Source organism: Crinia signifera, chromosome 11, assembly GCF_055691185.1.
Source record: "Crinia signifera chromosome 11, ASM5569118v1, whole genome shotgun sequence".
Classification (NCBI taxonomy): domain Eukaryota; kingdom Metazoa; phylum Chordata; class Amphibia; order Anura; family Myobatrachidae; genus Crinia; species Crinia signifera.
In genome coordinates this window covers 59,168,490-59,180,638 of record NC_139227.1, presented here as the reverse complement: position 1 = coordinate 59,180,638, position 12,149 = coordinate 59,168,490, and the positions used below count along the sequence as shown (strand labels likewise).

Genomic DNA, 12,149 nt, shown 5'->3' with positions numbered 1-12,149 from the left:
TCGTGTCCATCGCGTCGATCGCATACCTTAAGTTACCTTAACTTAAGATATGTGATCGAGCACGACGGGCGCCGTGCTAGGAAATAAGTACCAAAATATTAATAATAATAATAATAATAATAGTATAATTTGACATAATTTATTTTGATATACTCCGTCATCCCTTAACCTCCACCCACCAAATTACTCTAAAATAACTCCACCTTCTCAAAGTCCTCATGTGTGGCTCTCATCTCCTTCCAGGTCTTATTAAGAACCTGGATGCAGACACAGAATAGTTCATGCAGGAAATGGTCTTGAGCGTAGAACAGTGTCAGGAATCCTTGTCCTGTCTCAGAAGCTGAAATATCATGAAGAAGAATGGGAAGTGAGCATACACCCGCCTGATACCACCGCATAAGCTCCAACAATACCTTTTTGTCAGGTACAGTACAATTTTTGGTACTTGTGTACTATCACGGCGCCCATGGCATCGCAGACCATAAGGCATGCGATGGTATGCGATGCGATGTTCCGCGATGTCCCCCGATGTCATACAATGTTAAAATGTATGGCATTGTATATGGCATACAATGCCATACAATGCGATGCGATTATAAATTGTATAAGCACCCTAATGGGGGCTTACAATGTTAAATGGACCCCCATGCAACCCCCACTATGAATGTGAACCCGAAGCGTGGTGACCGGCGGCGGTACGCGTCCTCTGACCTTTTCATACCCCCACTATCCACGTCGGTGTGGAGTTGATTTTATATAGTGTGGCGAGCGCAGCGAGGGGACGTGGAATACATGTAAAGTAATACGCGTCCCCTCGCCATGCTTCGCGAGGGGCGGCGGTACACGTCCTCCGACCTTTTCATACCCCCACTATCCACGTCGGTGTGGAGTTGATTTTATATAGTGTGGCGAGCGCAGTGAGCCACCGAGCCCGAAGCGTGGCGAGCGGACGCGGAATACATGTAAAGTAATACGCGTCCCCTCGCCACACTTCGGGCTCGGTGGCTCGCTGCGCTCGCCACACTAGATGAAATCAACTCCACACCGACGTGGATAGTGGGGGTATGAAAAGGTCGGAGGACGCGTACCGCCGCCCCTCGCGGGCTCGCTGCGCTCGCCACGCTTCGGGTTGGCGTTCATACTGGGGGTGGCGTGGGGGTGCATTTAAAATCGTATAGGGGGCTTATACAATTTTTAATCGTATCGCTGTGCATCCGGTGTATGACATGCGATGCGATGTGATTAAAAGTCATGCGACTTAATATCGGGGGCGCCGTGATAATACACAAGTACCCAATTTTTTTAAGGCCTGTACCTTTTTTGGGTCTGCTCATTATTAGTATAGGAAAAGGGTGTGTGGCCATGTTTCCTTTACCCATGGCCATGCCCCCTTTCCAAATTTGCACAGTTTTTTTGGTCTTCAGATGTTGGAGGGTATGCCACCACTTGGGACATAGGGGGTTATTCTAATTCATTCGGTCCACTGTGCATTTCTTATAAGAAAAGTGACTTTCGGAAAATGGCTTCCCCCATACGAAAGACATTTTTTTTAAACAGGTTTTCCTATGGGTCAGCCATAAGTGCATCCGTTTTCACAGTACTGCTGCCGGGATCTGCAACGGGCGGTACCGGCTGCATGGGGGGGGGGTTCTTAAACACATTGGGTGGGGGAGGGTGATGTGTGATGTTAACCCTAGGGGGGGGGGGGGGATGTTAACCCGTGGGGGGGAGGTGATGTTAACCTTAGGGGGGGGGGCGATGTTAACCCTGGGGGGGGGGGGGGGGGTTGATGTTAACCCTAGGGGGGGGGGGATGTTAACTCTAGGGGGGGGATTGCGCTGAAGTCTGCACTGGCTTTGACCCTGTATTTGGAGAGTCTGCCAGTGTCAAAAAACTGCACTTAAACGGTAATATACTGCTTAAGAGATGCGGTGTGAAAGGGGTTTTACCTGGCAGACCCGTTTTTGGAAACGTTTTTAAATACAGGGTCAAAGCCAGTTATGCGGTCTGAAAGCAGCATTAATGTGGCAGAATGCTGCTATCCTGTGGGCACAATAGACAACCAATGAGAGAAAAGGAAGCAGGAGCGCCATTGTATTGTTACAAACATAAATAATACACCTATGCTAATTAATCTCACAATACAATAATTGCAGAGCATATCCTTAGCAGCTCCTTATGCATAAATACACCATTCTCTTGAACAATAGGTACCTGGAAGGTTTGAAATCATAATCACTCTATAATTAATAAGCTATTAGATGCAGATGATTGGGAGATGGTAATCTCAGTCACTAGTTATGCAGCAATGGTAACCCCAAAAGCCAGGTCCTAAATCAGTTATTAGATGGAAGCTGTAGGGCTGACACCGCCATTACCATCACATGACAGGTGCCATGATGATAAAGCTCACACGGTGGCAGTAGCTCATGACTCTGTAGGACAATAGAAACAGATGTACAGGGATAATACATTACATTCCTAGATTACTGGTCGTACCAGGTTCTCCTACTCGCAGGATCTCACAGAGGATGGAGCTCAGGTGAATGCTGCTTCGGGCAAAGGGGCAGACATGCTTATCCTCCCGACTGCTGTTCTCGAGCACAAACTGTGGACAGACTTGTGTTATTACATTCTACATATCCCACACCTGTTTAAATGCCAAGAGAGGAGGAGAAATAAAGAAAACTCTGGGTGGGGGCACCCTTACATCACAGATCTGTTAAAGTGTTTTTGATACGGGTTAAAAATAACAAAACGTTATTAGGTATGCTCTGAAATAAATGTTCCTTGTTATTATAAATAAGAGTAATGTGTTTAAGCGCTGCAAAAATATTCCTGGATACGGAGCAATGTCATTGCCACTTAAGGTAAAGAGAAAAACAGGTATTTGGATTATAGAGTGCGATCCTCATTTGTCCTAAAATGTTCCCAAGGTATTGGTATTCGTATAACAGGATTTAATCATAGGATCACTTTTCATAAAACCTGTAGTCTCCAAAAGCAGGCAGGTGCTGCCAAAACACAATTGGTATATTTGTGCTGCAATTTTAATTGTCACTCACAAGGGGGCAGTGTTGCAACACAATTGGCAAAGATACAATGGTATGCGGCAAAACAATATAGAAAAATGAATCCACTGGACACAGCCAGTGGTTACCTTGGGACCCGACCAGCCTAGGATACGGGACTGGTTAGGGGTCCGCCGCTGTGTCTTTGATGCGCTGCCTCCTACGTGAGCTCCTACCTGGCAGGTCACGTGAGTGCACCACGTGGTCCGGCAATCCCTGATGTACGTTTCGCAGGGGCCCCCTTTAACCTGTATCAAAACCTGTATCAAAAACACTTTAACAGATCTGTGATGTAAGGGTGCCCCCACCCAGAGTTTCTTTCTTTCTCCTCCTCTCTTGGCATTTAAACATATTGCTTTTCAACTCCGGAGCGCACCACTGACTGTCCCAAAAGTAGGCACCAACTGGCGAGAGGCCAAAAGGTGCTCAGGGACCCACACACCTTGTACCCCAAGGTTTTAGTCAGTTTTCACAGTTCCTCACATTACTGAATCATTACAAATTACCAGTGCGGTTATACTCAACTTCCCTCCCCCAACATCCCTCTCTTCCCCTTATGTAAACCATATCCCGCACCTGGCCAGAACATGCCGGCTCTACTCATTATCACTCACCCGGCTGTAGGCGCTGGGCCATCGCGTTGAGAAATACACCATGTTGTCAAGTGCCAATAGTCCAGGAGGAGTAAGGCACAGATCCTGCCATGGACTGCCATTGTTCTAACCAAAAAAAAAGTGGAAATGTGGTTTTTATGCTCAACCTCAAAATAACACATATTAGTGCATGACGAGAGGAGTTCATAGATAACCCAATACCATTGGTTGAGACCAAGGGGGTGATTCACGTAGGCTCAGTAAGCAGCAAGAATTGCAGCTTACGAGCGCAGAAATGCAGCCACCCCCACTGCTGAATCCCCTTGGTGCCATGTAAGGGAATGTATACACTTACACATCCCCTCACATACGGATGCTATCAGGAAAAATCATTCGATGATCACCGACCATCGAATGATTTCTCTGATTTCGGAAATAAAAGTCAGTCTGAACTGACTTTTATTTCCTTCGGTGTCCACCAAAAGGGGGCAGGCGCTGACATCCTGTGAGGGTTAGCCATCCGTCCCCGGCAGGCATTGGCTCGTCTGCATTCCCATAGTCTAGCACCTGCCCATATGCTTCCTGTATGACTGATAGTTGACGAAGGCATTTGTACAGAGGCCCTGCACATGCGCAAATAAGCACAATCGGTCTCACATGCTACCCTATGGATATTGGTACATCTATGTTGTATACAGGGACTGACACCACACACATTGTTTATACTTTCCTTATGGCCATCGTGCAATAAAGAAACCCTGGTGCACACACCATCACAATGGGTAGGGGCTTACTAAGAGACTGCACACGGTAGGCCATTGAATAGTGGTGGCATGCTGCAATTACATTATGCCTTGCAATGGAATGTTTCAAGGTAAGCATATCTATGCTATGGTCAGGAAATGTGATACCAAGAAATTATGAGTTTATGAGGACCCAATTAGTCTACTACGATGTAAAGGTATAGGCTGAGAGGTCTAAGAAAGGCCAGGGTAAAGGCTGGGATGAGAGGATTATACAGGTCAGGCCTGACGACACAGGTGGAGTGCTTTAAGGAGGGAATACAGAAGAGACTGGCAGTTGCAGTGTACTAGGATGTATAGATTTAGGCTGAGAGGCCTAAGGAAGGCCAGGGTAGAGGCTGGTGATAGAGAGGATTATACAGGTAAGGCCTGAGGACACAGGTAGGGTGTTATGAGGAGATAATACAGAAGAGACTGGCAGGTACAGTTTACTAGTAGTAGTACGTTTATTTATAAGGCGCCACAAAGTGTCCGCAGTGCCGTACATAGCAAACAAAAAACAAATTACAAGGTAACGTAGAGGGTGTGTTGATAAAATATAGCATAAATAGATGTATAGCTGGTAGAATGAAAATCAGCATCAGTTCCTAAGTAGGTGTCGAAATTGTCGAGGAGACTGAAGATGAAGTAGAGTAAGGGAAGAACAGGGCAGGAGCACTGGTGAGGTAAAGAGGTAGGGTGAGTACGTGAGGAAGGAGGGCCCTACTCATAAGAGTAAACAGACTAAAAGGAGGTGGGTGGACAAACGAAAAACAATAGGATAAGTAGGAACAGATAGGAGGAGCAAAAAAGTTTAGGAGGAGGAGGGATACCCTAGTTGGAAGAAGTGGGTTTTGAGGGAGCGCTTGAAGGAGGTAAGGGAATCAGAAAGCCTGATGGGTGGCGGGAGGTTGTTCCAGTGCAGGGGGGCAGCACGAGAGAAGTCTTGGACACGGGAGTGGGAGGAGGTGATTAGGTGAGAGGTCAGTCGGTGGTCGGCAGTGGAGCGAAGAGGACGGGAGGGAGTGTGGATAGAAATCATTGAAGAGAGGTAAGGAGCGGTGGAGGAGGAGAGAGCCTTGTAGGTGGTAGTGAGGAGTTTAAAGAGAACTCGGAAAGGAATGGGGAGCCAGTGAAGAGATAGGCAGAGGGGGTAGGCGGAGGTAGAGTGGCGGGAGAGGAAGATGAGCCTAGCAGCAGCGTTAAGAATGGATTGGAGAGGGGCGAGGTGGGTGAGAGGTAGCCCAGAGAGAAGGATGTTGCAGTAGTCAAGGCGGGAAATGACAAGAGAGTGAATGAGAATTTTGGTCGCGTCAGTGGAGAGGAATGGTCTGATGCGCGAGATGTTGCAGAGGTGAAAGTGTCAAGACTGTGAGAGAGCACGAATGTGGGGGGTGAAAGAGAGGGAAGAGTCAACGATGACACCGAGGCAGCGCGTTTGGTCGGTGGAGGTGATCTCGGTTTCACCAATGCTGATGAAGATAGTGGGAGAAGAGGGGATGTTCGGGGGATGGAAGATTAGAAGTTCAGTTTTAGCCATGTTTAGTTTCAGGAAGCGTTGGTTCATCCAGGCTGAGATGGCCGTGAGGCATTCGGAGACCTTGGACAGGAGTGATGGGGATAGGTCATACTAGGATGTATAGGTAGAGTATGAGAGACCTGAGGAAGGCCAGGGTAAAGGCTAGTGATGGAGAGGATTATATAGCAGGACAGGCCTGAGGACACAGGTAGAATGTTGTGAGGAGATAATACAGGAAAGACTGACAGGTACATTCTGCTAGGATGTATAGGTAGAGCATGAGAGGCCTGAGGAAGGCCAGGATAGAGGCTGGTGATGTGAGGATTATATAAGTCAGGCCTGAGGACAAAGGTAGGGTGCTATGAGCAAATAATACAGGAGAGACTGGCAAGTACAGTGTACAGAGACTGGCAATGTATAGGTATAGGCTGAGAGGCCTGAGGAAGGCAAGGGTAGAGGCTGGTGATCAGAGGATTATACAGGTCAGGCCTGAGGACAGAGGTAGAATGCTATGAGGATATAATACAGGAGAGACTGGCAGGTGCAGTGTGCTAGGATGTATAGGTAGAGCATGAGAGGCTTGCAATTACATTATGCCTTGCAATGGAATGTTTCAAGGTAAGCATATCTATGCTATGGTCAGGAAATGTGATACCAAGAAATTATGAGCTTATAGTAGACCCAATTAGTCTACTACGATGTAAAGGTATAGGCTGAGAGGTCTAATGCTGGCCATACATCAAAAAGATCGATCTTAAGATCGATTGCGCTCATGATTGTGTCCAATTTCCCTTCAATTCCCCGGCAGTCCTTGGTGGTTTTTGGACACACAATGAGCACACAATCTGTATACAATCCATCTTACAATCAATTGAGATTGTATGATTGGGTACAATATCTTTCTGATGTATGACCACCTTAAGAAGGCCAGGGTAAAGGCTGGTGATGAGAGGATAATACAGGTCAGGCCTGACGACACAGGTGGAGTGCTTTAAGGAGGGAATACAGGAGAGACTGGCAGGTACAGTGCACTAGTAGTAGTACGTTTATTTATAAGGCACCACAAAGTGTCCGCAGCGCCGTACATAGCAAACAAAAAACAAATTACAAGGTAACGTACAGGGTGTGTTGATAAAACACAGCATAAATAGGGGTATAGCTGGTAGAACGTAAATAGGCCTCTCAGCCTATACCTATACATTGCCAGTCTCTGTACACTGTACTTGCCAGTCTCTCCTGTTTTATCTCCTCATAGCACCCTACCTTTGTCCTCAGGCCTGACTTATATAATCCTCTCATCACCAGCCTCTATCCTGGCCTTCCTCAGGCCTCTCATGCTCTACCTATACATCCTAGCACAATGTACCTGCCAGTCTCTCCTGTATTATCTCCTCATAGCACACTGCTATGGCCAGGGTAGAGGCTGGTAATGAGAGGATGATACAGGTCAGGCCTGAGGACACAGCACGGGTGCTATGGGGAGATAATACAGGAGACACTGGAAGGCACAATGTACTAGGATGTATAGGTAGAGCATGAGAGGCTGAGGTAGGCCAGGGTAGAGGCTGGTGATGAGAGGATTTTACAGCAGGTCAGGCCTGAGGACACAGGTAGGGTGTTGTGAGGAGATAATACAGGAGAGTCTGGAAGGTACAGTGTGCTAGGATGTATAGGTATAGGCTGAGATGCCTGAGGAAGGCCAGGGTAGAGGCTGGTGATGAGAGGATTATACAGGTCAGGACTGAGGACACAGCTAAGGTGCTGTGAGGAGATAATACAGGAGACACTGGCAGGCACAGTGTACTAGGATGTATAGGTGAAGCACTAGAGGCCTGAGGAAGGCAAGGGTAGAGGTTGGTGATGAGAGGATTATATAGGTCAGGCCTGAGGACACAGCTAGGGTGTTATGAGGAGATAATACAGGAGAGACTGGCAGGCACAGTGTGCTAGGATGTATAGGTAGAGCTTGAGAGGCCTGAGGATGGCCAGGGTAGAGGTTGGTGATGGAGAGAATTATACAGGTCAGGACTGAGGACACAGGTAGGGTGCTGTGAGGAGATAATACAGGAGAGACTGGCAGGTGCAGTGTACTAGGATGTATAGGTATAGGCTGAGAGGCCTTAGGAAGGCCAGGGTAAAGGCTGGTGATAAGAGGATTATACAGCAGGTCAGGCCTGAGGACACAGGTAGGATGTTGTGAGGAGATAATACAGGAGAGTCTGGAAGGTTCAGTGTGCTATGATGTATAGGTAGAGCTTGGGAGGCCTGAGGATGGCCAGGGTAGAGGTTGGTGATGGAGAGAATTATACAGGTCAGGCCTGAGGACACAGGTAGGGTGCTGTGAGGAGATAATACAGAAGAGACTGGCAGGTGCAGTGTACTAGGATGTATAGATATAGGCTGAGAGGTCTGAGGAAGGCCAGAGGTTACAGGTAAACACATATAAAGCAGTGCTAGATGTGGGATGGGAAACAAATGCAATTGCCTGTAAATATATAACAATGTATAAAAAAAAGACATAATATGAATTAAAATTAAAATATGATGAATATAACAGATATTTCTTAAAACCATGATAGGAATAACCTCTCTGGCAGATATCAATTCAGGGTCAGTAAAATGGTTTGTCCTTTTTTCAAAAGGTGGGCAGTAGCTGGAATTGGTCTCACCACTTGGTTATGGGTATTTTCCGTGCTTGGGTCCTGGTGTCCTCACTAAAGTATGTTGCGGTTGAGCAATGGTGGTAGAGGGCCGCTGGAGGAAGATCTCACGCCTTATGGAGTTTTCCCAATAGTAGTACTCCTTTTATTGTAGAATGCTGTGTGCAATAGTTGCCAAATAGATGTCTTAAAATTATGACTTGGTCAGAAATGTAACCAAGGCATAATTTCAAGATATCTATTTGGCACCTATTGCACGGCGTGTGCAGGGGACAGTGGAGTGCAGACCCGGTGAGCTGTGACAGCGAACAGGCAGCACTGCTCGTTGTCACAGCTCGCAAAAAGCATTAAATACCCCCCATAGTGTGAGAACCAAGGTAAAGAAGTGTCTGTTGGGAGGAGCAGGATTATTGCAGAACTCACCGTGAAACCAAGCTTGTGGAACTCTTTGGCACAAAGCGAGCGGCGCCTTTCTGAGCTCATGTGACCTCCTTCCTCCCCCTCATTTGGAAAAGCTGCCAGGCGAAGGTTCTGGAGATGCTGGCGCTGCTCCTAAAAAGCAAAAAATGGACACAGTCTCAACAATGAAACCATGCAAACACCTTGCACGCACATCCCCTTATCTACACCACAGTGTTCATCTATGGACAATATAAGCTTCAGGGTTAGTAAAATGTTTTGTTTTTCAGTAACATTGGGTTTAAATGCCCCAAAGGCTAATGACTCATAATACACAATATACATAATAAATGACATAACAGTCACAGGAGATAAAGAGGAGGTTGGAAAAATTCATACCAAACCAAGATTCCTGACACCCCAACAGTAACTAATACCAACCCCAATAAGCCCAGTGGTCCCAGTCCTGTACCCACACACACCGAACCAAGTTTCCTGACACTCCAACAGTAACTAATATCAACCCCAATACGCCCAGTGGTCCCAGTCCTGTACCCACACACACGGAACCAAGATTCCTGACACCCCAACAGTAACTAATACCAACCCCAATACACCCAGTGGTCCCAGTCCTGTAACCACACACACCGAATCAAGATTCCTGACACCCCAACAGTAACTCATATCAACCCCAATAGGCCCAATGGCCCCAGTCCTGTGCCCACATGTCCCGAACCCAGATTCCTGACACCCCAACAGTAACAAATACTAACCCCGATACGCCTAGTGGTACCCGTCCTAGGCCTACACCGAACCCAGATTCCTGACACCCCAACAGTAACTAATAAAATCCCCAATACGCCCAGTCATCCCAATCCTGTGCCTACACACACCGAACCCAGATTCCTGACACCCCAACAGTAACTAATACAACCCCAATACGCCCAGTGGTCCCAGTCTTGTGCCCACACACACTGAACCCAGATTCCTGAAACCCCAACAGTAATGCCCCTTTCAGACTGCACTTTGTAAACAGTATATTGCCTTTTTTTACCGTTTTAAAACGGTAATCTGTGCGGTCTGAAAGGTGCAGATCCAATTAACCGGTTTGAAAATACCGTTTTTTTCAAACCGGTTAAAATGCAGGGTCCTACCCGTTTCAGACCCGGTATTTTGGGATCAAAATCGGGTCTGAAACGGTATTTAGGACCCAGCCGATGAGCTGGGTCCTAAGTTCAGAGCAGCGAATATTTAATGAGCACTCATTAAATATTCGCAGCACTGGAACCGCCCCCCGCCGCCCCCCCCACGCGTGTCGCCCCCCCGCACATGTGTCGACACCCCCCCACGTGGCGCGTGTGTCGACACCCGCCGTGCAGCCGGTACCTTCGTTGTGGATCCCGGCAGTGAAGTATGGTCGGGGAAGCACTTACAGTATGAAAAAAAAGCGTCTTTCAGAAAATGGCTGCCCCATAGGAAAACCTGTTTTAAAAAACTGTCTTTCGTATGGGGGCAGCCATTTTCCGAAAGTCACTTTTCTTATAAGGAAAGTGACTGTCGGAAAATGGCTGCCCCCATACGAAAGACAGTTTTTTAAAACTGGTTTTCCTATGGGGCAGCCATTTTCTGAAAGACGCTTTTTTTCATAAGTGCTTCCCCGACCAACTGCAGTGCCGGATCACGCAACGGAGGTACCGGCTGCACAGGGGGGGGGGGGGGGGGGGGGTTGTTAGCCCTGGGGTGGGGGGGATTTGGGGGTGTTTACCCCCGGGGGAGGGGGGGCGGGGGCGGCGCGCGCTGAAGACTGGCTTTGACCCTGTTTTTGGAAAGTTTCCAAAAACGGGTCTGCCAGTGTAAAAAAAAACCACACTTAAACGGTAATATACCGTTTAAGAGATGCGGTGTGAAAGGGGTTTTACCTGGCAGACCCGTTTTTGGAAACGTTTCCAAATACAGGGTCAAAGCCAGTTTTGCGGTCTGAAAGCAGCATAACTAATACTAATCCCAATACATCCAGTGGTCCCATTCCTGTGCCCACAGACACTGAACCCAGATTCCTGACACCCCAACAGTAACTAATACCAACCCCAATACGCCCAGTGGTCCAAGTTCTGTGCACACACACACCGAACCCAGATTCCTGACACCCCAACTGTAACTAATACCAGCCCTCATACCCCAAGTGGTCCCAGACCTGACACCCAAACAGTAACTAATATGAACCCCAATACGCCCAGTGGTCCCATTTCTGTACCCAGAAACCAAACCCAGAATCCAGACATGCCAACAGTAACTAATACTAACCCCAATATGCTCAGTAGTCCCAGTCCTGTCCCTACACACACCGAACCCAGATTACGGACACCCCAACAGTAACTAATACTAACCCAATACGCCCAGTGGTCCCAATTCTGTGCCCACACACAACAAACCAAGATCCCTGACACTCCAACAGTAACTAAAACCATCCTTAATACACCCAGTGGTCCCAGTCGTGTACCCACACACCGAACCATGATTCCTGACACCCCAACAGTAACTAATACCAACCCCTATACGCCCAGTGGTCCCAGTCCTGTACCCACACACACCGAACCAAGATCCCTGACACTCCAACAGTAACTAATACCATCTGTTAGAAACCATCACCTATGACTCCTTTCTTTCTGCCTGGCATGGGATTATTCCAGCCTGTGTGTGTTTACTCGCTGGTGGCCTCCAGTGGTCAGCCTGGGCCATTGCAGCTCACTCAGTGGTGTGTTATTAGGACTCAGGTGTGTCTTAATTAGGCTGCTAGCTTGCAGAGCTCACCTGCAGGCAATGTGTGATTATCACCTCCTTGTGCTTACTATATAAACCCTCTGCTCACTCACTTCCTTGCCAGTTATACCGATCAGTCCCAGACTGTCTTGTCAGCCGTGTGCAAGCCTGTAGTGCAGAGCTCCCAGCCACAGTCCTGTGTGCTACTTTTCCCAGCTTTGTGGATCCTGCCTTGCAATCCCTTGGTGTTCCTCAAGGGCGGGCTGGGCCGGGGGGGGGGGGGGGCAGGGTGCCATGTGCCCCCCGGCCCGCTTAGCCAGTCACTGGCTGCGGGCCGCGCTGGTCACCATCCATCTCCTCCAGGC

General features: G+C 48.0%; 1 protein-coding gene across 4 annotated transcripts in view; it reads right to left on the bottom strand.

Moving 5' to 3' along the window:
* ELMO3 (engulfment and cell motility 3) overlaps positions 1–12,149 on the bottom strand; it is a 286,359-nt gene that overhangs the window by 58,301 nt on the left and 215,909 nt on the right. For all 4 annotated transcript variants that reach the window (XM_083164845.1, XM_083164844.1, XM_083164843.1 and 1 more), the window contains exons 12-15: positions 9,049–9,177; positions 3,686–3,790; positions 2,500–2,608; positions 204–340 (exon numbers count right to left, since the gene is read on the bottom strand). In XM_083164845.1, coding sequence (XP_083020971.1) covers positions 204–340; positions 2,500–2,608; positions 3,686–3,790; positions 9,049–9,177 — 480 coding nt within the window. The remainder of the gene's footprint in view (positions 1–203; positions 341–2,499; positions 2,609–3,685; positions 3,791–9,048; positions 9,178–12,149) is intronic.